At 35.6% G+C, this 27,280-nt stretch overlaps 1 protein-coding gene across 6 annotated transcripts in view; it reads left to right on the forward strand.

Annotated features, from left to right (window-relative positions):
* Positions 1 to 27,280, forward strand: part of LOC145661112 (extracellular matrix organizing protein FRAS1-like) — a 3,375,101-nt gene that overhangs the window by 1,873,806 nt on the left and 1,474,015 nt on the right. For all 6 annotated transcript variants that reach the window (XM_081726561.1, XM_081726566.1, XM_081726573.1 and 3 more), the window contains one exon: positions 14,337 to 14,894. In XM_081726561.1, coding sequence (XP_081582687.1) covers positions 14,337 to 14,894 — 558 coding nt within the window. The remainder of the gene's footprint in view (positions 1 to 14,336; positions 14,895 to 27,280) is intronic.

Raw genomic sequence — 27,280 nt, forward strand, 5'->3', positions numbered from 1 at the left:
TCAGAGACCCCAAAAACTATGGATTCGGTACTAATATCGGTCATTTTCAATGAACTTGTATATATATATATCTAATCCTTCCACATGTTGCGAGGCACTGTATCGGAATTATCAATTTTCATCCCAATGACCTCGAAAACCATGAGTTCGACATTGATAATAGTCACCTTCGTTAATTTTTATATATCTCCTTCCTCCACTAACTTGCGATGCTAAATTTACATTTAAACGGGATAGGAAGTATCACTGTTCACCTTGGCGACACCGAAAACTATGGATTGGACACTAATATCTGATCATTTTTTATCATTATTATGTATCTCCCTCTGCACCAAGTTACGAGGCTAAATTTGGTCGTAAACGGTATCAAAAGGTCAGTATTCAGCTGAGCGACCTCGAAAAATGTAGATTCGATACTAATATTCGTCATTTACGATTATTTTTATATCTCTTCCCTTCCCCCTGCCAATCTACGGGGCTGAATTTGAATTTAAACAGCTTTGGAAGTGTCACTGTTTAGCTCAGCGACCCCGGAAACTATAGATTCCATTTTAATATCTGTCATTTTCGATCATTTTTGATCATTTTTAAATATCTTTCCCCCTCCCCTAAACTGCACCGTCAAACTGATATAACAAAAACCATCTCACGTCCGACCCTCATCTATGTTGAACATTTGATCAAGATCAGTCGGTTGTTTCAAAAGTTATTAAATTTTATTTCTTTTATATATCTATCCCTCATCTCCTCCTCCCCTACATTCTACTATCAAAATGAAACAAACTCTAAAAAAAAAAGAAAAAAACTTTTCAGGACCAAACCTCATACATGTTAAAAATTTGATTCAGATCGGTTCAAGAGTTATTAAGTCAAACTTAGTCACTTCTACTTTTATTTATATTGATTTCTGTATATCTCCTCCTCCTCTTCCTCGTCCTCTACGTTACTCCGTTAAAGTGAACTGACAGTTAACATTTCAGGCTTTAACCTCATCTATGTTAAAAAATTAATCAAGATTGGTCGTTTGGTTCAAGAGTTATTAAGTTTTATTTATTAATTTATAACTCCCCCTTCTTCCCTCTCCTAAGCTTTACCGTCAAAGTGAAATGATAAAAAAAAAAAAAAAAACTACCAGGCCTAAACCTCATCTATGTTGAAAATTTGATCGAGATCGACCCGGTGGTTCAAGAGATTATTATTCACAAAAATAGTCACTTTCAGTTTTATAATATAGATTTACTGTTGTAGTATAATGTTATATCGCTCAATCCTCGATGTCCCGTATACCTAACACAGGAGGGTCCCACAAGTTGTCAGTAGGATCTGATTGCAATATAGCACATCGGATAGAGCATCATGAGAAATGAAAATGAGCAAAATTTAAGGTGCTATGGACAAGAAGGATAGATCGCTTCAAAATTTGAATATCCAAAAAATTATATAATGGAATTATGTATGTTTAAAGTAAATATCTTGAAAACCGTTAAAGCAATCAAAACAAAAGTTGCCCAATTTAATGAGAACAAAATGTCCTATCTAGAACAGTAAACAGTGTTGCCATAGATGAAGCAGTGTTGCCAACTCAGCATAAGTATATTTTGTTCCAAATAGCACTATATACAAGTGTTCACAGATTTAAAACGCACTGTTATCACTAAACATAATAGTGAAGTGTAGTGGTACAGTGTCGGACACTGTTGCAGCTACGTATTCTGAAAATGTACAATGGGGAAGTCTGATATGTGGCAACACAGGGTAATAAAGGAATGCATTGGGAAAAAGTGACGGATCTGCATTACACTTCCGTAGCCTCAGTGAATAAGCAGACAACTCGCGAAAACAAACTTAACACGCTTGGAAAGAAACACGTGTTTTCTAATTCTGTAAAATGATTCTCCAGATTATCTTATCAATATTTGAAAGAGTAATTTCTCGGCGTATGTCTTTCGTGTTAAATGACATACTTTTTTACTTCCTTTCCTACATACCATATGATTAAGTTTGTACACTGTAATATTATCATATTTACCTTGGAAATATAATTATTTTATTACTATCTCATTTCGTTTTTAGTCGACCCCGATAGCGTGTGGTATACAAAGCTAGACAACCAACCTATTAGGGATGCGGGTTCCAATTCTGCCTTGGATATCTTTTTGTTGTACTTTTCACCTTACATTTCACTGTTATCTTCCTTTGTCATAGTGGTAGGGATCCTATTTTACATTATAGGTCCCGTCCTATATAGGTTCGGAGCTGACACAGGACGTTAAAATGGCATCATTCAATTTCGTTTCTCAAATGCATCAATATTTTCGGACACTGCTGACATTTTGCTATGTTATACTATCGGTGTTAGGCATTTGAACTAAATTCATAGTATGAGACCCAGATTCCATTATTACCATCTGTTGTCACATATCAGACTTCTCCATTGTACACTTTCAGCACACGTAGTTCCAACAGTGTGTAACACTGTACCACTACACTTCACTATTACGTTTATTGATAATAGTGCGTTTTAAATCTGTGAACACTTGTATAAGGTGCTATTTGAAACAAAATATACTTATGCTGAGTTGGCAACACTGCTTCATCTATGGCAACACTGTTTACTGTTCTAGATAGGGCATTTTGTTCTCATTAAATTGTGGAACTCTTGTTTTGATTGCTTTAACGGTTTTCAAGATATTTAACGTAACGTAAGACTTTAAACGTACATAATTTCATGATATAATTTTTTGGATATTCAAATTTTGAAGCCCCGTAGCTTCTATCCTTCTTGTCCATAGCACCTTAAATTTTGCTCATTTTCATTTCCCATGATGCTCTATCAGATGGGCAATATGGCAATTTGATTTTAGCGACAACTTGTGGGACCCTCCCATGTAAGGAGGCTAAAAGGCTATATTAATAAACAATTATTCAACGTACAAGATACGTCCATTGAAATCAAACTAGCGGTCACATACACTAAGTTTTGTCAATGTCATGAGAATGTTATTTCGATATTAGTTTTATGAGGACACATTAAAAATTTCCAACGGATATTTGAGTCTCGGAGCCAAGCCCATTTCCATGTAGTCGACACCTATGATGCACGGTATTACCGATGCTCAATACTACGTTTCTCTTTAGTTTTGGAAGAAGAACACCACTAATATGCTTTGAAACGAAATGAAGTATCTAGTTTAACGTCCCACGATTAGGCACCAAGGCTAAGGGAAACGGTAATGATGAGAAATGACTGAAATGGTGGAATGAAGAAAGTAGGAGGAAACAGAGAAACACCGAGAAAATCCACGCACACAGTGTTTGTCCACCAAAAAAGCTCACATAGCGCAAGATGACACCTGTGTTGTTTGAAAACGAGCAATATCTACAGAAAACGCGAACAACCAATACAGAAAACGACATACTGTAGCTATATGCTACAGGGGCAGATCGACTCGCACGGATTGCATAAACTACTGAGAACACATTCACTCCAGCAGCATTTTTACTGAAGCCAAGAAATCCATTTCCTTCTTTTTTACATTCTATATAAAAGAATCCAAGTAATGTCGGTACTTGTGCAAGACTCTTGCGCATGAGTCTTGGTCTTGGTCTTGGTCTTGCATCCGGATTCCTGGTCCTAGTCTTGGTCTTGCATGCAAGACTGTTGCAAAAACTGCAAGACCAAGACTCTTGCGGTCATCACTATAAACAGTAATGTATCAACCAGTATTACCAAAAGGAGTTCAAATGAGTATATCTATATAGTAAGTTACGATTTTATACAATTATAAAATAAATAATTAAATGCAAAATGCAAATAATTGAATATAAAAAACTCAAATTGAACTAATGGAATCATCACGTGACGGTTCAAGTTTTCCATCGGTTGAATCAGCCGAATCAGGTGAATCTAATATACCTAAGATTGATTCAGTTACCAACATTAGCAGGCCTAGTAATGGCAGTTTATCTACTAACTCTAAGAATGTGTTACCATGTCCTTGTAATATGCCATTACAGTCTAATGTGATGATGTTTTTAATAGGAGGGTGCCTTAAATTTTTTGCACCGACTGTACTTGATGTTTAACAAAAAATTTCTGGCTGTTCATATAATTCGTAATTTTGTTTGTTATTCTATTTCAAATTAACATGGAAAGCTGTAAAATATTCATTAGGAATCATAGTTTTGGGAATCAATATCTTTATTTATATAATTAATTAGTTATAAGTCTTGTATATGGATATGTAAATGGATTATTACAATTCTTACGGTGTCAGTGCGATCTGAAAATATAGGTCCACCATTGGACGGAACTTTTCCAATAAATAACCAATCTAAAATTCGACAGAATTTTCAGGACCACCCTTCACCTCTCTTTTAGATACCTAGGTCCTTCTGAAATCTAGTTTAATCCAGATTTTACCAAATTTTTATTCGTTTCAAAGCCCCACCGCCAAAAATGCTTTGTTTTGATTGGAGGATTCACGCACGCTATGATGTTAGAGCGCGATTACTACGACTCATGCCTAAAATTTTGCCGAAGACAGAGGAACCAGATTTTCCCAGTTCTGGAAAGTAGAAATTAGCAGGAAAAGCTGCATTAAGAAGGTAAAACTAGTGTAATGATTGAATAAATATCATCCAGGAAGCCACGGAGCCATAATTCATTAAATTTCATAGTAAAAAACCGGACTGTAGAGCTGAAATAGGAAGCGTAATTCAGTGACGCCATGTTTTTGCAGATATAATTAGTGATGGACAGTTTCTACCAAGCGAAGTGCATCAGTTCGTTAGTTGTTCATAAAGATCTATAAACAGTTTCGGAAGAGCAGTGTTTCTCCCTTAAAATATTCTCATCCTGAAAAAATTATTCCTTTAAGAGTTACGTAAGGCCTGCCCCACTGCCGTTTGTGTTCGTGTATGTAGTGGATGTGATTTCTTTTTGTACTTATTTAGTAGTAAAATGGCGGTATTTTATTTCTTTGTAGTTAGGATAGTGATCATAATGCACGTGTAAAGTTTCAGGAGGGCTCCTGTCTACTCCCAACTTGGGGGTACGGCTTCCAGCAGGGATGGGTTGAAAGTATAGTTGTCATAAGGTTCTTTTCCCTTCAGGAAAGGGGCATATATTTCTCAATAAATAGTTTGGGTATTAACTAAACAGTTTAAGAATGTGATTTAGTGAATACAAGGGCCAGTTGGCCCTGTTCCTTTCTTTCCCTTTCCTTTCGTAACCGATAGAGCCGATTTTAAAGAAAATGGTGAAATCTGAATGTTGTTTATGTGAGTAAGTAGTAATGATTAATATGTATTATAACATGTATTAATGTAGTGTGTAGTATGGATGTGGCATGTATGTGTTTGTAATGTAGTATTATTAGTAGTGATTGTAGTTAAGTGATGGAAGAGTGTGTGAAATAATGAAGTATGGACAGTGTATCATTCGTATTCGATCAATAGCTAAACGCAACATATTCGATCTATAGTAATATCAGAAAATGAGAGTATCATAGTATCAAAATTTCCGTGTACAAGGTCACATTCGGTGGTTCAAGGGTTGATCATATCGTCGCTAGCCCCCTAGTGTCAAAAGTCAGTACTAACCGTCATTCTTATGTCGATGCTCTTAGTGATTTAGTTTCCATGGAATTGACCTTTCTTTTCGTAATAAAACCTAGTAAATATATTTCCCAGCCCAAATGCATATACAGTTAGGTTAAGTGATCCAAAATTAATATTTTCCGAAAATTACAACATTCTACTTAGTCTAGAAATCGAAATATTTAAGTAAATAAACAATACGTAAATTCTTAACAGAAGTCGGGCGATATGATGCTAGTTTTTCGCTTTGAAATTATATTAAATGCTCATTTTTCTTTCCTTCTGTGGCTGCAGAATAATTTCATTGTTGTCAGAATTTTATAAAATTAAATAATATCGTGGAGAACTCTACTTTCTGTGAACATACATATTTTTTTTTTACATGAAGCTACGAAGTATAACATAGTATTGTTTGCGTGGTAAGGGAGTCTTGAGTTCGAGGGATGTTTTGTGTGGTGGCCGGAACATGAAACGTTGGCAATGATTTATAGATTTGGAAGTATATGACGAAGTGTGCATATAGTCTGGGTGTAATTAAAGAAATAGGGTGTTTATGAAATACGACGTCGTAATAAAAGAATAAAATGATAGTATGAATATATTGTGAAACGAAATGAATGAGAGGACACCCATATACATAGATATATATAGATATATATAAGCCCAGTTTATGATTAGTCACGTTTCGGTAAAAAGAATATATATATATATATATATATTTTCAAGGATTATGTGTAGCTATCCACATCTCGGGTTCTGGCCCCTACACCGGAGCACCCTGCGAACATGTGGGTGAGATATTGCTGGACTATGTTAGTGCTTAATAGCTTAATTTGTTATTGCAGTCGTATTCGTTCATAATAATCTCGTTTAATAATATTTGTAGCATCATATAATCGCTGACTGGACATATTTAATAATCAATTATGTAAACACAATAGTTGTTACATAACGGGTTGTAGTGAATTATATTTTTCGGTCGGTTTTAAAATAGAATATCCTGCTCCGTGAGATTTTTTTTTCTTTCCTTCACGTTACCTACTCGGGCTAGCTTACAGTATTCATGAAGGCGACAGCTCTGACAGGGTTACGAAAACAAAACAATTAGTTATTGAAATTTATTACCGTACCCGGGCATCGACCCCTCCCCCCTTGAATATTTTCGTTTTCCTTTCTCAGTTTTCAAACTAGATAGTGATGGAAATTAATCGATGCCTCAGAATTTAGCGCATTCTGCGAAGGGGAGCTATCGGTGAAGTTTGGCAATAGAAATCACCGATCCGAAATCCAGTTTATTTAATTTTTTTATTATTTTGGCAAATCCATAATTAGGGTCTCTCTTATTTCATTGCCTTCGGTTTAATTTTCGTACTTTCCTCTAGATCCTGTCTTAATTTTCGGAGAGGTCGGATAATTTTTTTTATTGTTTTAGAAATTTCAAAATTTAGGGCAATGACATCTTGCCCTCCCCCCTTTCTCTCTTTCGCCTATTGGTTTGGGCCGGATACGGTTACTAAATAATAATTTTACAAGCAATAACTTGTGAAGTTATTATTTACAAGACACAGACTTGCTTCTTGGCACCAGGTGTTTCCCCTTGAGTCTACGTATTTGAGTAGACCACCCTTTTGGCATATTAAGAATATTTTGGCTATGGATTTGTTGAGAGCGAAATTCGACTTCTATCTTTGTAGCGTTAGTTATTTCTCTCTTAAGTCTTTGGCGCCCCTATTCTTCGTCTTCCTTCTTCTCTATCTCTCTCTCAGTCTTCATTTCTTCAAGTTTCTTTTTAAATTTTTCAACCTCCCCCCCAGATTTTGAACTTGTCGCTTACAATTTATTTAACGTACAACTCTGATCTGAAATTACCAGCTGAGATGTTGGAAGACACAATTCATGGATAGAATAGATAATGATTGGGTCCTCCATCACATTTTGACCTATTGCCAAAATGAATAACGACTTCATATTTGACGACACTTCAATTACGTTCTTTCACCGTCGTCCCTCTAAGTTTTTTTTTAATCCATTGGTCACTTTCCTTTCTGTTTTGGTTTTCGTTTATCTTGTAGTTAACCTGGGCCCAGAAATTGTATTTTGGTTTATCTATTTATATCTTTAGGAATGTTCTGTGTTACGTGCCTGCCTCACAAAGTTTTTTTTATTATTTAAGCACGAATTGACTATATGAAAGTTAAAATTTATAGACGCGCGGTATCAGGTAAAAAGATCATTTTTTTAAATGTAATGTCGGAAGTCATTTGTTTTTCTTGTACAATGTTTGCAACCTTTTCTGAAGTTATTGTTGGGGTTATTACTTAAAATGTGTGCGCGATTATTAAATATGAATATATATATAGAGAGAGATAAATGAATACGTCGAAATGTACATGTGCTTAGTATGTGAATATGATGTTAAAGTAAAGTATGATATTAAATGTGTTATATGGATATATGTAAGAGCGCTCGTGTCTGTCCCCCCAAACGTGTATTGGTTGCTATAGTTTACCAGTAAGTTTTCCGACGAATATAAGAATATAGATTTTTGTCAAGAATACCGCCGTGCACTCAAATAATTTTCCTTTCTTCTGAATAGATGTAAATCATAACCTATGTAATTATTTAATGGCATGTATTAAGAAGTAACGGCAGGTCTAAATGTAACCCACATCATAATGAATATTATCCCTGAACTACCAACCTAAAACCATTGTGGAAAGTGTACCTTTAATCCCTCTCACCTGCATATGTATCCTGTGACTTCACCAGTGTTTTTTTTATCCTCAATGTAAATCATCATACTCCTTACACCTGTGGAAGATCGTCTTAAATTCGAACCATATATACATATATACAAAAGTGATCCTAAGGAAAGGTTTCATGACGTGTCCCAGTGTTAAACAAATAACTTGAAATTATCCAATTAATAAATTTGGAAATGGACTGACTAAGAGGAGAAACATCTTCTGGCGGAAAGTGATTTCAAAATACCTAGATGGGTATAAATGTTACACTATGCGAGTGCAGCTATAAACTGCTAATAGTCACAAACTAAATATAGTTGATGAATGGTTTTATAAACCAATAGTTATATATATATATATATATATATATATATATATATATATATATATATATAAACACAAACTAAGTTAAATGGACCGAAATGTTTTGGACGCTACAAGTAGTGCGCGATTTGTGATTTGAACGCTCAAAATTATTAATATTTCATTGCTCAATGTGAAGTACAGACTCATAAGTGCTATTACACCCAAAAGTTTTATTTCTTTTCTTTTCTTTGTCTATTTTTTTTTTTTTTGTAAAACAAGTGTCTTCTTTGCGTATGTCGCAAATCACAATTTTGCTTTAGCATGCCTAAGATATATTATATGTAATTATTTTTTTTCTTTTTCCATTTGTCAAGATGATTGAATATATAAAGATTTACTAAAATATAACTCCATGTATTCTATTGATATATAACCAAGAACTTGTTTTTTTAATACTTTCTTTATAATTATTTTTCCTTTTCACCATGAATGTAATAAACTATTTGTACCTTTGTAGCTAGTTGGTTTCCTTTAGAAATATATACACTGTCCTGAGTGAGTGAGCGAGTGAATGCATGATAGATTTAATTTAAGTAATTTTAGTAATATCCTTTGTCATATTAATGTGTATAATATATGTGTTATATTTTAATACATATGGTAAGGTAAATAACCTAGGTCATGAAGGACCGCTACTAACAGTTTAAATCGGCTCTAGGAGTGAGACGAAAATAACAGGATGAGCCTAAATACGACATCTTTCTTCCAGGAAGTTGAAACTCTTATTGATACGATACATAAATTCATATTGAGTTATAAGTTTGATTTTTTTTCTTTCTTAGCTAATTCATATGTGTGGTCGATCCTAGAGAACAGAGTTCAGATGCTGGATGGTTATCAATCACCGGTTGGAATAACATTACAGAGAATGATTTCGATTTTCTCATTTCCTGGTCTAGGTCTGGGCAACCCCACGAACGTGGTGCCTGGAGCTAGGTCTGGGTGGTATGAGGGAACATGTGTCTATTCCGAAGCATTCCAAAATTGAGTAGTCGTTAATAACACTTAGAATGATTCATCTTTCAACGATTTTCCCGACTTCTTACTATATTTCCGAAATTATCCAGTAATCTGTTTCTTATTAAAATACCCTATTTGTTTGCTTTCTTCTTTTTTCTTCCTTTTTCTACCTCCTTCTTTTACCCTTCTACTTTCTTCTCTTTCTTTTCTATTTCTGAATGAAAGAAAACGTAGTAATGACTGAGAGTAGTCGCTATTGGCACGGTCAATAAGTTGTTTCGATGAGTTTTCTTCGGGAGTCCGATATGGGATAATTAACCATGAGATGAGTATGCATTGAGGGACGAACAATAACAAGAAAGTTTATTGAATTTTACTTTATTGGAAAATAATCATGATTTCAATTAGTAGGTGTTGTTTAGTAATCGCCCTCGTTAAAAAAAAAATAAATTTAGCGACTCCTCTACTCTACATGCAGTTCCACTTCTTCGTTTACTACTACTTTTTTTTTACCGTTTTTCTTTCATCCTGACTGTGGAAAACATTATGTGAATTCCAGAGGATTAGCTATACTCATAGGGAGAAAGAATCAGATTATAAATGGGGACGAAGATTGTTGTCATATCTATAATAATAGCTATCCTGATTATAAAACTAAAAGAACTAACATCTCTAACCGCAATAAAGGCACACAGGATTTGACGTTGTCTAACTTGGGCAAAATATTAATATCGTTAAGATCCTCAAATCATATTTTAAGACGTGTCCCTCCCAAAAAATCTGAAAATGTAAAAAAAAAAACCTTACCTCGTGGGTAAAACAAAGAGTTCGTCTTTGGTGTGATGTAGGTATTGACGCCTTAACCTGGCATCCAACAAAGATCAGGAAATCTCTTCCAAAACAGAATGTTTCCAATCTTAAGATTGTAGAAAACAAACTTGCAGATGGTGACATCCGTGGAGTAGTCCGTCTACTAATGTCAGATGATACTGTTGCAGCCCCCGACATTTCTGTGTTTGAGACGCTATTGGAGAAGCACCCAGCCCACCCTGGTGAATTTACTTTACCGATACTTCCAGATGACCGAAAAAATTGTCAAGGAGTTTCGATTAATGAAGTTAAGGGGCTGTTAATTCCTTTCCATCTGGCAGCGCAGGAGATCTCGATGGTCTTCGCCCTTGGATTCTCAAAGATCTCCTATCCTGTCAAGTAATTGAATCGAAGGAAAAGCTCGTAAAATCATTATGCGATCTGTTCAATTTAATTATTTCAGGAAAAGTTCTCTTGGAAGTTCGGCCATTGTTTTTCGGAGCCAAACTTACTGCTCTAAAAAAATCTGGTGGAATTAGACCTATTGCCGTTTGTAATATCTGGCGCAGAATATCAGCAAAAATTACATGCTTCAGAACACGGGAGCATTTTAAGAAATTTTTGTCTCCCCATCAACTTGGTGATTGTACTCCCAACGGAGCCGAAGCAGCTGTACATGCAACCCGGGTTTATTTTTCCTCCATTCACAATGCTCCTAATGCTATCTTAAAGCTGGATTTTCTCAACGCATTTAACGAGCTTCTCCGGGACTCCATGCTCACTACAGTGTTGAATATATTTCCTTCAATCTATCTATATGTTTACCAATGTTACGCTCAACCCAGTGATCTATTCTTAGGTCAAGACTCTATTTCATCTCAGAGAGGAGTACAACAAGGCAATCCTCTGGGCCCAGCACTTTTTGCTATAACCATTCATTCCTCAGTGAAATCAATCAACACTGAATTAAACATTTGGTGTTTGGATGATGGAATTATCGCTGATGAACCTGAGGTAGATCTTTCAGCTCTAGCACAAATAAATGGGAAGTCATCTGCACTTGGCCTACATTTGAATATTTCAAAGTGGGAAGTTTTTTTGGGGGGGGGGGTCAGACGAAGCCTAGTTTGACCTATTATTTAAAAAAAATTGACGAAACTCTCCCGGGAATACGTCTCCTAACTAACCAAGATGCTTGTCTAATAGGCGCCGCTCTCACAAAGGAAGCTTTGACTAATGTTCTGTTAAGCAAAATATCGAAGTTAGAATATTTTTTGTCTTGACTCGCCTCAATTTCTGTCCATGAGCTTTCTTTCTTCTACGTGCCTCTTTGTCGATCCCTCATTTAAACTACTTCTTACGATGCTTTCCATCTTGGAATGAGACTCCACTGCCGGAGAAATATGATCATATCCTTAAAATGGGTCTGAAGTCAATTTTATACTGCTCCTTAAGCGACGAATCTTGGATTCAAGCATCCTTACTTCTGAGATTAGGGAGTCTTGGTATTCAGCGATCCGTGGATATGGCGATTCCTTCCTTTTTAGCGTCCTACCACGAATCTCTTCGTTTAGTCGAGATTCTTCTTCCGCAAGGTTACCACCTAGACCCAGATTGCACACTTCAAGAAGGCTCTACCAAATGGAAAAATTTAACAGACACAGATCTTCCAGAAATTAACAAAAGAGGTTCTCAGGCATCTTGGTACACACCAATTGCAGCGCATTTTCATGAACTTCTCTTACAGTCAGTTATTGCTCCAGAGGATGAAGCAAGGATTCGTGCTGCCTTATCCCTACAAGTCTGGGGCATGGTTGAATGCAATACCCTCCCTACCATTAGGTCTTCATATGACTAATGAGGCATTTCGAATCTCTGTCGCCTTGAGATTAGGTCGCCAAAGCAGATATTTGTGAGCCACATCGCTGTCCAGCTTGCGGGGATCAAGTTAACCAACGTGGCCAGCATGGCCTTTCATCCATGAAGAGCATGGGTAGACACGCTAGACACTCCTCTGTGAATGATATCATTTCACGAGCCCTTACCACAGCTGGAATTTCTTCCGTACGTGAAACTTCAGGATGTTGTCGTACAGATGGTAAACGCCCTGATGGCATGACATTAGTTCCTTTGTTGAAAGGCAAATCACTAATATGGGAGTTTAGGTGTACAGATACATTTGCCCATTCAAGTCTCCGTTTAGCTATTATGAATGCTGGAGCTGTTGCTAGTCGTAGAGAAGTAGAAAAGCAAAGGAAATATATCAACCTCCTTGATAAATTTATTTTTGCTCCAATTGCCTTCGAGAGTAGTGATGCTTGGGGATCTGCAAGCCTTAATTTTATTAGAGAAGTAGGCAAACGCATTTCTATCGTTACTGGAGATATTCGTTCAACATCTTTCCTAATTCAACGCATATCTATTGTTACCAACGTGGCAACGTGTCGTCGGTTCTTGGCATCTTACCACATGGAAAAGAACTAGATGAGATGTTTCTTCTCTAACACAAAGGACAACACTGAACATTTATACAACTGGATGACATACTATACAAATAAGGTGTAATATCATTGGATGGCGTAGAAAAGCAGACAGTAACACTAGATATGATGCCGTTGATAGGTGGTTTTCTACCTCTTCCTTTGGTTCGACTAGCGAAATATATTTCCTGCTGACTTAATTACTTTTCGCAATTATTTCTTAAATTTGTTTAATGTAATTTTATTCAAATTATTATATTTTTCAATTATTCTGTTAGCAATTATTGTTCCATTCCTCATTTATGCCTGTTGTTATTTTATTTGAATGTCAAATAATTTAGAATTGTATTATATGTAGACATTTTTCATTTGTATAACATAGTTTGGATTATTTCATATAAAATATTATTTTAAATAATAAAACTTTTTGAAACCGCTTTTTCTATTTTCAGTTAAAAAAAAAAAACATACTGTATACAAAGTCAGAAGTGTTTCTTTCTCACTTTTGCTTATGCATATTCTTTTATCAGTTCAGAGATGTACAATTTATGGGCAAACTTGTCATGATCAAAGTGTATTTTTGCCGCCGCCCACCTAGTCCTAGCCTATATTTAACATTTTATTACAGTGATATTAGAAAATACGTTGGAACCTTTTTTTTTTTTTTGTATACTCGTTTGGATGCCCCCTGACGTTGGCGCCCGGGAGTAATCCGGTTTGCCCGACCCTTGGTGCTTCTGCTTGGTTCTGTGTAGCCGCAGTACGTGGCAATAGTACTGCGTCTCATAATTATGACAACACTTGTCATTTTAATCCAGATTTTATAGGTCATAGAATTTGCCATTATTGTTGAAGCCTGTTGTGCTGGGGAATTTTAATTAAAGTTAATAAGCTCAGTACATATAATATAGGACTGATATCGTATCAATACAGGAGGATTAATTTCTTAGTCATACAGTGCTATGACCTCGACGAGTTTAGAGTAATGTTAATAATTTGATACGCAAATGTAATAAACTGCGAGTGAAGTGAGCAGGAATTTTTATTCTTGCCATGTTCAGAAAGAAGTACCATGAAAATTTGGCGCTCTGTTTATATAATTTGCTTCTTATTTTTTAAAAAACCTAGGCGTCTCCTAATATACCGAAATTCCCTGTGCCCATAGGAATGCCTACCCTGTCTACCCTATTGCTACGCCACTGTATATATATATATATATATATATATATATATATATATATATATATATCGAATTACTTAGAATTAAGAATTACGTAATAATTATGTAAAAAAAATATATTTGTAATATTGATAACATTCACTAATTCTGGAGTAATTTTAAGTTATTTGAATATAATATCTTGTTTATTTTCAGGTTACAGATGGTGATTTTAACGCACAGGGTAATTTACATATTCTCATTGGGAATCGAGAATCTAGTGAAATACCGATAATGAAAATAAATCGTGGCTTGGAGGTCCCCATCGGAGAAATCAGGTTGATAACTTCTAGTGTTCTGTTCGCTGAGGATAATGACTCATCAGATTCTTCATTAAAATATATGATAGTAGAGCTTCCATTATCAGGTCAGATACAGCTATTACAAAATACTATAACGGATGATCAAATATGGAATGTTCTTCAGAAAGGCGATTCTTTTTCTCAGAAAGATGTTAATGAAGGAAAAGTGAGGTACTCACATTTAAAAAGTGATCCAACAGGGTTTTTCTTATTGCGCTTCTCAGTTGAAGATGAAGAAAGAAATCGTTTACTTGATCAAAAGTTTGTGATATCTGTTACAGGAAATACGAATCCTCCGCAAATTATAAAGAATGAGATGCTTGTACTTAAAGAAAAGACTACTGCTATAATTTCATCTCAACTACTTTCAGCTACCGATATGGACACCGAACCAATGAAACTAGTGTATATGGTATGTATAAATTATCCATAAGATAGCAGAAATATTAAATTGTTATATGGTATTCTTTATTAAAATCAGGTCTACATAACGCCTAGGATAAACATATTTTGTTCCCTCTCCTGAACGCTATAGCTTACAGAATAAATCAATTTATTATACTAGAAATTTCCCATATGGGCATTTCTCTGTTATATATTATAATATAGGCTACTTTTTCCTTTTCGACATCAAAATAAAAATTTTCTTCATGTATTAAAACAATGCAGAACAACAACAAAAGTATTTCAAATTCTGTAAATAGAAATATGTTTCATATTAGATTACATTCCCTGTTTGCGGGAAAGGGGAGCTTGTTCCAGGAGTAAAGCCTAGGGCTTCGGATTGTGTTAATCCGGTCCCGATTAAAACGTTTTCGCTATACTTTTAATCGTTAAATAATCATACGTAGGACGGTTGTGAAGGAATTTTCAATATCTCAGAGGTGATAATATGGTCAAGAAAGATATGAATATAGAACCCATTTTAAACGGTTACGAGATACGGGAAGGAATATAAAGGCCTGGTCAAAAGTACGAATGTGCACTACGTAATATCACTCGAGAAGCACCTTAATGCACTTATCAATACGTTGTGGGCAGGTAAGTGTTATATGCTATTGTGCATGTAGCGGTTCTCTCTAGGATCAGAGTCATCGTTGGTGCTAACTACGAAATGACTTCATTATGTACTTTCTTCCAACATTGTCCGTCCTTTATTCACATAATCAGAAATAGAAAGGGGTTGATTCGAGGATCGTTCCAGGCAGGGAATGAAGCTACTACGGGCGATTCACCAGTTGTGAAATGTTGGACTACCCTGCTTTTGGTCGTAGGTATATACGACGCTTCGTTTCCAACATAATGTCTTCCAACTGTTATGTTAAGTAATTTTCCTGTAAATGGAGTGTTTCACATTCCCTGTAATAACAATGCCGAATAACATATAGTCAATTACTGGACAGCACAAGTTTAGAGAGTATCCTAATTTAAACGTATTTGAGTAATCACAAGGGTGCCCTCATATATAAGCGTGAGAGTTATGGCTATTTTTGTGATGTTCCGAGTAATTTGGCCTCATCCATAGATAAATTTAATTACAATATCTTACTATTAAGTAACCACTAAGAACAAAAGTATGTTACGTGGAGCAGGCGTACTAGCAGACATGGTCATAAAATAGACGACAATCATCGTTATACTAAGTTTCCTAATGTGAAATATTTGGATATTTAATATGTATTGGTAAAAAATTTCGTTATACATTATTAACAGTCATTTTTCTCCTCTCCTGCTTTTGCGTGTTCAGATGGCATATGCATACTAGGAGAGTATTTTCCCCTTCATAAGGAACGAAACACGGTTGTAAAAATGGCCCGTTTTGATATTCTCTACAACGATTTTCTCTTCTTCCACAATGTACATAGGTATGGGAAGAGGTGTCGCATTTTGATGAAGTAATCACTAACGCAGTATGCATGTCGATTAATATCTGCTATTGTTTACATCCTATTCATAGCACTGGCAGTTGTGTCCTGCTGCTGTTCCTGGCGATACCAGTGTATTGCCACTCGATGCTACAGATTTAATATGTATTATAAAGTTCAGAAGCATCTTCATGTCACTATATTTTCTAAAAGTAGTAATTTCCATTCGTGCAGGTAACTTTTTCTTTCATCTTGCTCCCAAATAACAACCCGAAATTCAGTTCTGCAGTGTCAGTTCACTGCTCTGTATGAATTTTCTAAAGAAAAAGTAATACGTTTGAACTGTACAAAGATATACCAGTACTCTGTCTGTATGTTTTAGTCTAATGTTACTTTGTGTTTGCACTTTTAAGTTTTCCATCCGATCAATATACCAGTTATGTTAAAGAAAGTGACAACAGAAGAATGACCAAATGAATGGTCGAAGGAAAATACATAACATTCACGCTCTCAACGTGGTTCGAACTTGAAGCAGATCGCACTTGCGAAATGCAACTGATATTAGATTTATCTGATTAGAAAAAGAAACAGCAATTCTTTATATATATGTATGCTACTATATTATTTTTTTCAATATGGGAGGAATAAATCTATTGCTATTGGCATTTTCTTGCGAATTAAGACCCACTCTCACTGTAATATAAACTTCCGATCTTAAAGTTTTATTGTCTCATTTACCCTGGTTACAGCGCATTTAAGAAAATTATTCGATCCTATCAAAAAGTTCGTATCACAAAATGTGTTTGCATTATCTTAGTTTAAATTTATCCTCGATCGCTCCAGTGTGTATGTAGAGTGCATGCAAGAACCACCATTTGATTCATGACATTCGATTTGGTTATTCAATATTTTGTTTGAAGTGGCTACGTGCATTACGAGCCGAGAAAATGGCTAACGAGTAAAACTGGTAGTCCAATACACCGTGTATATCGCAATGATTTTATAGGCAGAGACAAAATAACGGTCTGAGCTGGTCTTTTCCCCTTCACCAACTTATTAGAAAAACTGCTAAGTACAATGTCTTTGATTTACAAATAATAAGTAGTGCCTTTTCCTTAATGATCAGATGAAGGGATATCGATATTTTGCCGGGTAGTCCAGTCATAATATGAAAATTAATTGAAAAAATCGTTATAAGCATGACACTTTGTAAATAGATGTATTGAGTTGCAGTGGAATCGACCGCCATATTGGAGTCGTAAGTGTGCTACGACCGCCATATTGGAAAATGCCCCCCGCAAGATAAGAAATGGTTTTAAAGTTGCGATATACTTAAAGCATGGAACTTACTTTATAGTTGCATTTTATTAGAGTGAAAACCATACTAAAAGTTGGGAAAGAATTACAGGTGTGCTAAGGCTGCCATATTGGAAAATGGCCGACACAATATGAAAAATTCTTATGAACTTGTAACTAGAAGAATACTACTTCCAAGAATAGGACTTCGCAAATAGACGCATTCAGTGGTAGTGAAACACAAAGCATAAAAGTCATCCAAAGTCGGAAGTATGCTATGGCCATATTTGTAAATGGCCATTCTATTATGAAATTTATTTATTTATTTATTTAATTATGACTTCTTTTACGTGGCGAAGTTAAGGCTCTGCAGCCTTCTCCGAGCACTTAACCACGTGCATACATTAGATATATTAAAAAAAAACACCAATATATAGAAAATATTAACAATTACAAAAGAAGAGTATTGAACCACATAAAAAGAATATACTACTTAAGTAAAAAAAATGGTTAAGCACTTCAAAAACAAAAATTGAAAAATAATATACAATAGAGGAAACAAAAATAACATGGAGAAACCTAAAATTGCATATTGCATATAGCGGTACTAGAAGTATGAATATATAAGATGTACAAATTAACATAGGTTACCTATTGGTTGTGTGTTCATATGTGGGTTATTAATAATCTGGTAAAACGAAGATGCCTCATGTGCTACCAGTATCCTTATCTTTACTTAAGAGAAGGGAATTTACAGATTTTTTAAAATTTGGCAACTGTGGAAACGTTGTGTATTAATTGAGGTAAATGTTCCAGAGGCGTGTAGTATTTACTGCGAAGGATTTTGAGTATGAATCAGAATTGTGACTGGGTATGGAGAGCAAGAAATTATCTTGTGATCTTGTGCTTCTAGTATGAAAGTCTGATAAATATAAAAATCTACGGGCTAGATACGATGGTTCTGACGTAGTAAGTATTTTGTACAGTAGGCTAAGATTATGTAAATTTCTTCTTCCAACTAACGTCAGCCATGACAGATTTTTATAAAAAGATGTGAGATGTTCTCTGTAAGTGATATTGAAAATAAATCGAATGCAGGCATTTTGTACTCTTTGCAAGCGCTTTGATTGATTTCCTGTTAGATCAGAATATACTGAATCACAATAGTCAAGATGTGGGAACACCAGTACCTTCACAAGTTTGATCTTCAAAGATATTGGTAAAAAATTTCTTAGTCGATTTAACGTATGTAGGGCATCAAATGCTCTCTCACAAACTCCATTTATTTGATCTGACCAGGACAAATTTTGATTTATTATGACTCCCAAATTTTTGACAGTTATAGAGAATGGAATAACAGTATGGGACAATTTTATATTTGGGAGCTGATATATACTAATAGAAGAAAGAATTCTTGGGGAGCCAATTAAGATGCACTGAGATTTTGTTGCATTTAATTTTAACCCATGAGCCGTAGACCAGTCGCTGATTTTGTTTAACTCAGTATTTATTTTCTCAATCGCATTATTAATATCTTGTTGGGGAAAAGAAGCATATAAATGAAAATCATCAGCGTAAATATGGTATTTACAATATGTGAGAATTTTAGGGAGATCATTAATGTAAAGGGCAAAGAGAAGGGGACCTAGTACGCTACCCTGCGGCACTCCACTGTTGATACAATGCCATGTCGATATGTGATCCTGATTGTTCACTACTCATTGTTTACGTTCGTGAAGGTAAGAATGAAACCATTTAACCACTGATTCAGAAAAATTAAACAATTATGATAATTTCTGAAGTAATATGTCAAAATCAATTGTCTGAAATGCCTTACTATAGTCAAGTAGAGTAAGGAGCGTCAGTTTTCTGTTATCAATAGCCCATCTTATATCCTCCGTTACGTTTACTAGTGCAGTGCATGTGCTATGGTTACTTCAAAAACCAGATTGAAATGTATCCAATAAATTATTTGTTGTTAAGTATTCCCGAATTTGATCATTTACAATATATTCAAAAACATTTGAAAGCACGGGAAGAACACTGATAGGACGATAGTCTGCAATATTATCAGCGTTGTTCTTTTTTGGAAGTGAGCGGACCTTAGCGAGTTTCCATACTGTGGGAAAAGTACCTGTGGCAAGAGAGTAATTAAAAATGTCAGTGATAGGATTAAGTACATGCGGTAGGAATTTCCTGATCATGGTTATTGAAAGATCATCTGTACCAGTGGCTTTAGATTTAATTCTTTGGATCGCTTTTAATACATGTGCAGGCTGTACGTGAGAAAACGAGAACAGAGAGTTAATTTCCGAAGCTACAATATTATTCATTGTTTGCAGTTTCATGGAGGCTGGTATCATACGGCTTTGACAGAAAAAAGTGTTCAATTCATCTGGCGTATAGTTAACTGCGTTTTTGGCTATGTTTCTCCCAACACCTAATACTTTTAGCCGTTTCCAAAGAACTGCTCCATTATTTTCGAATTCAAGTATTTCATAGGCAAAGCGCCGTTTTACCTTCCTTACTTCTTGAGTGCAACGGTTTCTTAATAACTTATAGTTTTCGAATTTTGTATTGGGATTTATTGTGCTATCACTGGAAGGATCACTATTTTTAACATGTCTCCTGTATGCACTATAAGCTTTATCTCTCCGCGCCATTAACGAACGTAATTCATCGGTTAACCAGAGTGATGGGGGTCGCGAAACACGTTTCTTAACTACAGGGGCGTGTCTATCACAAAATTATTATTAAAGAATTTAGAGTATATATCTGCTCGTCAACTGTAGGGAGGCAGTTTATTGAGTGCCACGGCAAGTAGGCAGCGTCGATGTTCAGGTCTACTTCATTCATGTATCTAAAGTCTCTGTATGCCCGGTGTGTGGATTTGATCGTGGCTAATTACATGTTCTTCCTTGGATACAAGTATCACATCTATCCATGATGCCGAGTTCCTTATGTGATGGGTTGGACCAAGAGGACAGATAGCAAGATTAAGGCCCGAGATCGTATCCCATCATTGCAAGACTTCGTCTTTCGTTGTTAAAAGATCCCAATTTGTATCACCCATTATTATGGAATACTGATAATTGGGTAAAAGTTTTGCAATATCGTCAACAAAGTTTATGAAAGATGTACGGGGGGACTATACACAACACTCAAAAGCAATGTCTGGTGACCTAGAGTGACTTCGAGTATAATATATTCTGAACTACTGTTATATACACCAGCTGACTGAGACAGAAGTTTGACCTGGAAGTTGTCTCGTAAGTATATTGCCATACACACTCGCCGCGTTTACCCTTTCTATTGTTTGTAAAGAGATGGAAACCTGATAAATGAACGAGGTTGTTTGAGAGAGAATCCTGTAGCCAAGACTCAGAAATAAGCACTGCATGCACATGTTTAAAAGAGAATACAATGCTTTCAATTTCCGCGAAATTTGAAAGAAGGCTTTGCGCATTGAAATGAATAGCGTTGAAGTTCCCTTCGGCAAAATCTGGTTTCTGTTCATGGGAGGTAGTTTCCAAAGGGGAGGGAGGAAGGTCATTGTCACTTTCTATGAGGGTGGAAGTGTCAAGCCCACTGAAACAGTTAGAAATCAAGGTTGCCATATTTAAGTCTGCGAATGTGTCATTCATTGTTCTATCCTGAGAAGATAATCAGATGCAATGCAATGTAATATACTTGAAATGTTTACAAGAATCCCTTCTCTATACATACGTACAAAAAAATCGGTAGTTCTACTTACCAGAATATTCATCAAAAACAAAAACAAGACGAAACACCGACATAACAGCAAAATAATAGCATGAACACACACATAGAGAACAAAACGTATCCTGCCGACACTGGATACATAAACAACACAATTCCACACACAAGATATCAGACACATGAGGAGAATGTTGTAGGCACTGGACAAGAAAAATATATGTAACTTAGACATCCCTAGCTTTGCAATATGAAGTGGGGTACAAATACAAATTTAAATAGTTATTGATAGATACGTTAAATAAACTGAACTATAAAAATAATTCACGAAACTAGCAACAAATAAAAAATAAGTTGAATAGAAACATATTGCAAGAAAGTGTTCATAATTATTCACAGAAGCGTGCTACCAGGATAGCACTTATATGTTGTCCATCTGAGCAAAGCTACTAATATAATACTTAATATTTCCATGTTTCACTACAATTTGTCCATCGTAAGTCCAAGTGTTCTTAAAGCCAAACCGAGCTGATGCTGCTTTGTAGAGCTGCAAGCGCTTAGAACAAAGGTCTTCACGAATTCTTATTTTCGTTCCTTTCAGTTTGTTCTTATTTGCAAACACCTTGGCCCTGGTCTGATAATTGGTGAATTTAACTATGATAGGTCTAAGTTTGCCAGAGGCATGGGGACCAACACGATGGCTGCGACACACTTCATTTGGTGTAACTTCCACACCCATTTTTTTCCTGAACAGTGAGATCACTGATTCTGTAGTATCTTCATCTGCCTTGTGTGGTACACCAAAAACTATGATCAGTTTGATGACTTCTAAACATGAGTCTTTGTGAATAAATGCCTTTAGTTGTAGTGAAAATCATAAACACAGAAGGCATCTCCAATGACTTCCTACTTTCTTAACCGGTGAGTAGCATAATCGATATATCTATGTAGAGAATTGGTGGACTATATTTTCACGAATACGTTGGTCTCTATGTCACAAAATGGGGTGTTCGTGTAATCGCTTTCCAGATCTGCTCCTGTTGTCCAACCATTTGATATTATTGATACCTCTTACCTTATCTGGTTATGACATCGAAGAACATCTCCAAAAGGGAATTACATAACTCTTCCCTGATCGTTCTTAGGTCTCGACAATGAAACAAACATAAAACATCGAGAGGTTCGGATGTTTCGTCTCAAAATCCTCTTGGACATTCAGAAGATTGTTCAGATCGTAACACAGAAACACCATTAACACATGAGACGAAAACACGTGAAATAAACTACTAATATAATATGTAAAAAGTAAGATTATGTAGAAGAACGAAACGAAACACTCGTATAGATGTTAATAATTCATAATTTGATAAACACAAAAATGTACTTCACATCTCAACAACACTGAATAGCCCCTTTAAATCTTTATGTGATATACTCAAGAATAAAATTTTATATTTCGAAGATGACTATAAGAACTTTTGTCACACCACTAAATGATGCACGCTGGGGTCAACATTGTGGGGGTAGTACTTTGAGTAGTCCCACAAACTAGATACCCGGCTCCTGCTGCCTCCAACAATAACAAAAAATTGCAGTGGTATGATAATAGAATAAATGCTTGAAGCCGTAGTGTAGAATCCAGATGGTTAATAGTAACCGATAACTACATATACGAACTTGGTCAAAGGGCCGAGGAATTACCTGAATAGGGATAGTCGCTAATAGAGTCCCTGGTCGACTACATTATAAGGTGTGCCCCTTCATGTAACTATATAACGAACAGAACAAGCATAGTTTTTACGTAGTCATGTGGAGAAAGATTCCTCGAGGTGATGTACTCGAGATAAAGGTTGGACTCACCAACTGTTCAAGGTTGGCAGTCCATTTTAAAATGCAATCTGGTTCAAACGCCTGTATAAATATGCAAATCAAATGTTACAAGAATTTGTGGTAATTTACAGTTCACTGGCCACAATGTAGAAGACGAGACTAGTTCAAACCTGAGAACTTTGGGATAAGAAGGTGCTTGGCAATATTGATCGGCGTGAGACAGTCGCTCAATACATGTGGGCTGTTAGTAATTTCATAAGTAATCGAAGAAAACACTTTGTTAAGTTTCAAATAATTATATAACGTAGTCTATGCATATTAATGAGTAAGGAAGCAACACTGTATTGTCTAGATAGTCGAAGCACAATTCTCACATATATATAGTTCAGAAAATGAATATTGTCTTTGTTATTGACTAAAATCTTTTCAATGTCAAACAACGTTTCACAAGTATGTATTGGTGAACGATGAAAGGTTCTTTTGTTGGCACACGTGAAAGAAAATCAAGTTGTTAGCTTTTCCGATCGAAGAAATTAAATGAATTTTGTTGCAAGAATAAAATATAAATCGAAAAATTATTTCTGTCTTTCAAAAATATACAGTGTCCAAAAGATATTTATGTAACCCGGTAACGGTTACATTCGAACAGGAGTCGATAAACCAATCGACGGTACCGACAGTGTTGTGGTCACTTCTCGGGTCACCTTGCGCCATTAGAAATACCTCCGGTGGAGATCTTTGGATCTATTCTACGTGTTGTATTAACATGTGCTTTTGTCGTGATGTGAGGATCCTTACACCCCACGCTGAAAACAAATAATCTGCAAGATTTTTTAAAAGAAAAATACAAAATCGTTATTAATGAAAGTTATTTGCACCACAACACTGATACTGTTGGTAACACTATAAAAGACACTATAAAGCACTATAAACGCTATGATAAACTGGAAAGTTACTATGATACTTTGTTGTGACATTTATATGTAATGGTAATAACACTGTTTCTGTTCCATCTAAGAAGGATGAAAGCATTCACTATCATTTCCCTCAGAGTGGGCAGAAGTGTCATCACTGTAATTAATAAATGTATGCCAGTTCACTAATTGTTGGTATTGGTCGAATGTGTTGGTTATTAAAATTGATATTTATATGAAGTTCACATCCAGTATTTGCAGTCTATATCGGTTGAGTCTCACTTTGGTAGTAGTAGGCTCCGGTCAGTTAAGTCTTTCTAATGATAAAGATATGTTTATCCGATTGGTTAAGTTTTTGTTATGTAACGGGACTTTTAAAAGATGAGGCACAAATGAATTATTATTAGAATTAATGAAAAGAGAATGGTCCGTTTCAGAATTTGGAAAATTTTCGTTAAGAAGATAAAGAATGTGAATTTTTGGTCAATCTGTATAATGTTATTAAGAGCCTGATTTTATGAACATCCTGTATAAAGAGAAAAAATGACGTATTAAGCATTCATGTACTTTCGTATTGAAGAAGCGATGCTAGAAACAAGAAAGCATTGTATTTTGACCTCGCAAGGATTAATGACTTTTGGAACTAAAAAAGAAAGAAAAAATGTTGATCTTGCATTTTGCTAGAATAACGGAAATACTGAGGTAGTGAAGTTAAATAACAGAATGAGATACTGTTTATAATTGACATAAAGAAGTGTGGTATTATGCTAGTTCACCTTTTTCCGCATTCTTCTGTTGTTACTTCATCTTCTGTTCGCGGTAACTACCTGGAAGTTTGTTATATTCTTCTTCTTGTATTTGTGTCTGTATCTTCTTAATTTTGTACTCCCTAAGTTTGGTCCTTGTAGAATGGCTTCAAGAGGTCCACCGCAATTTCTTGAATTCTGTTCCGAAATTTAGGAGGTAGTTCCACGCGATATAAATTTAAACTTTTCTAAAATTCTTGCCGGCCCTTCGTAATGAATGGTAAAGTGCTCAGGTAAACCGATCTTTCTTGTAGGGTAATATATTAAAACAAGGTCTCCTGGATTATAATATGTCTGTTTATGGCGTTTGTCATAAAATTTCTTTTGTTTGTTGTACGCCTGTTCCAGGTTATTTTGCGCTTTCTTCTTGATGACTGCTAATTTATCCCTGTCAAGTTTTATATGTTGTTTACATTCTAGTGTACATTCTATCGGGATCCTCGCTTCGAACCCAAATAATAAGAAACTTGCTGAATACTTGGTCCCACCTTGTATGTAAGTATGAATGCCAAAAATAACGTGTGGTAGTCATTTCTCCCAATGGTATGGTGTTCCTGTTCAAAAAATGAGACCATTTTGTATAATTTTGTTAGTTTGCTCTACTAATCCAATCAAAACATGATTATCCCTTTCCGGATCCGGGATTTTTGGGGTATTTTTTAGACTTTCAGTCAAGCAGCTACTGCATCGTAACTGTTTATCATAGGATCATAGTTCATACTTCATTCTCTTCAGAATGGAGCTGGCTTTCAAATGGTACCACTTGTATGCTCATACCATATACCAGGAGAGGGAAAAGTGATGTCAAAGGAAAATTTCGAGGGAAAACTTTTTTCACATTTTTGGCCCCTCTGCAACGACCCTGTGTGAACGTAAAGATCTCAAGAAAATCTGATAAATAGTACTTGGTATACTGAATGTGTGTGCCAAAGTTCAAGTATCTATCTTGAATACTAAGGGCGGGAGAAATTTTATCAAGAATCCGCACAATGCCCCAAATTACCGTAAAACACCATGATCTCAGGTAAAAAAAATTCCTGAGATATCTCTATTTACCCTACGACTATAATCCGCCAATTATTCTCTTCAGAATAGAACTGCCTTTCAGGCGGTACCATTCACATGTCTCCATCATGTATCTAAGTGGGGAAAATCTCGAAAAAAGGGATTTTTTTGGACTAAATATCCTTTTTTTCAACTTTTAGCCCCTCTGGACCCCCCTGTTTTAACGCAGAGATCTGAAAAAATCTGATAAATACTACTAGGTGGGCTAAATGTTTATGCACAATTCCAATTTTCCAGGCGCAAAAGTAAGCCCGCCAAAATCATATATACCGACAATGTCCCATATTCCCGTATACAGAGGGATATTTTTAAACATTCCCTGAGACATCCCAAATTACCCTAGGATCATGGTTTGCACATCATTCTCTTCAGAATAAAACTACCTTCCAGGCGGTACCATTCACTTGTGTCCATCATGTATCTAAGGCGGGAAAATCCCGTGAAAGGAATTTTTTTGTAAAAATTTCCCTTTTTCAACTTTTAGCTCCTCTGTACCCCCGTTTTAACACAGGATTACGAAAAAATCTGTTAAATACTTCTCGGTGGACTGAATGTTTGTGCACAATTTTAATGTTCTAGGTGCAAAAATAAGCCCGCACAAAAATAATACCGAACATATCCAAAATTCCCCTATACAGAAGTATATTTTGATAAAAATTCCCTGACACTTCCCTAATTACCCTAGGGTCATATTTCGCCCATCGTTCTCTTCAGAGTAGAACTGCCTTTCATTCGGTACCATTCAAATGTCACCATCATGTATGTAAGGCGGGAAAATCCCGAAGAAAGGGATTTTTTGGTAAAAAATATTCCTTTTTTCAACTTTTTGCCCCTCTGGATCCCCCCTGTTTTAACGCAGAAATCTGAAAAAATCTGGTAATTACTACTCGGTGGACTGAATGTTTGTGCAAAATTTCAATCTTCTACGTGCAAAAATAATCCCGCGAAAAAATAATGAACATAGGCCCGCCAAAAAATAATAAAAGAAAAAATATATTTTTTTAGAGTTATGACGTCATCACATGCTATGTCTCGATGCAGGAAGGTGTGAGACCATACGTAATGTCTTCTACAATGCCTCCGGACTTGAAAAACAAATAGAAACCGGACGAAAAAGCTCAAATAGGAGAGTTATAACGCAATGTACCATGAAACAACCGTATGGTACAAATTGTACCAAGGGATTGCGAAAGAGATATGTTGGTGAATATTTTTAGATGAAATCGTATTTCTGCGCTAAATGTTGCAAACGAGCCGCTCCATGTACACTGATCCCAATACAGTGTCGTAAATGCTCCGAATTTG

This window comes from Thermobia domestica, chromosome 1, assembly GCF_964235325.1.
Source record: "Thermobia domestica chromosome 1, izTheDome1.hap1.1, whole genome shotgun sequence".
NCBI classification, from domain to species: domain Eukaryota; kingdom Metazoa; phylum Arthropoda; class Insecta; order Zygentoma; family Lepismatidae; genus Thermobia; species Thermobia domestica.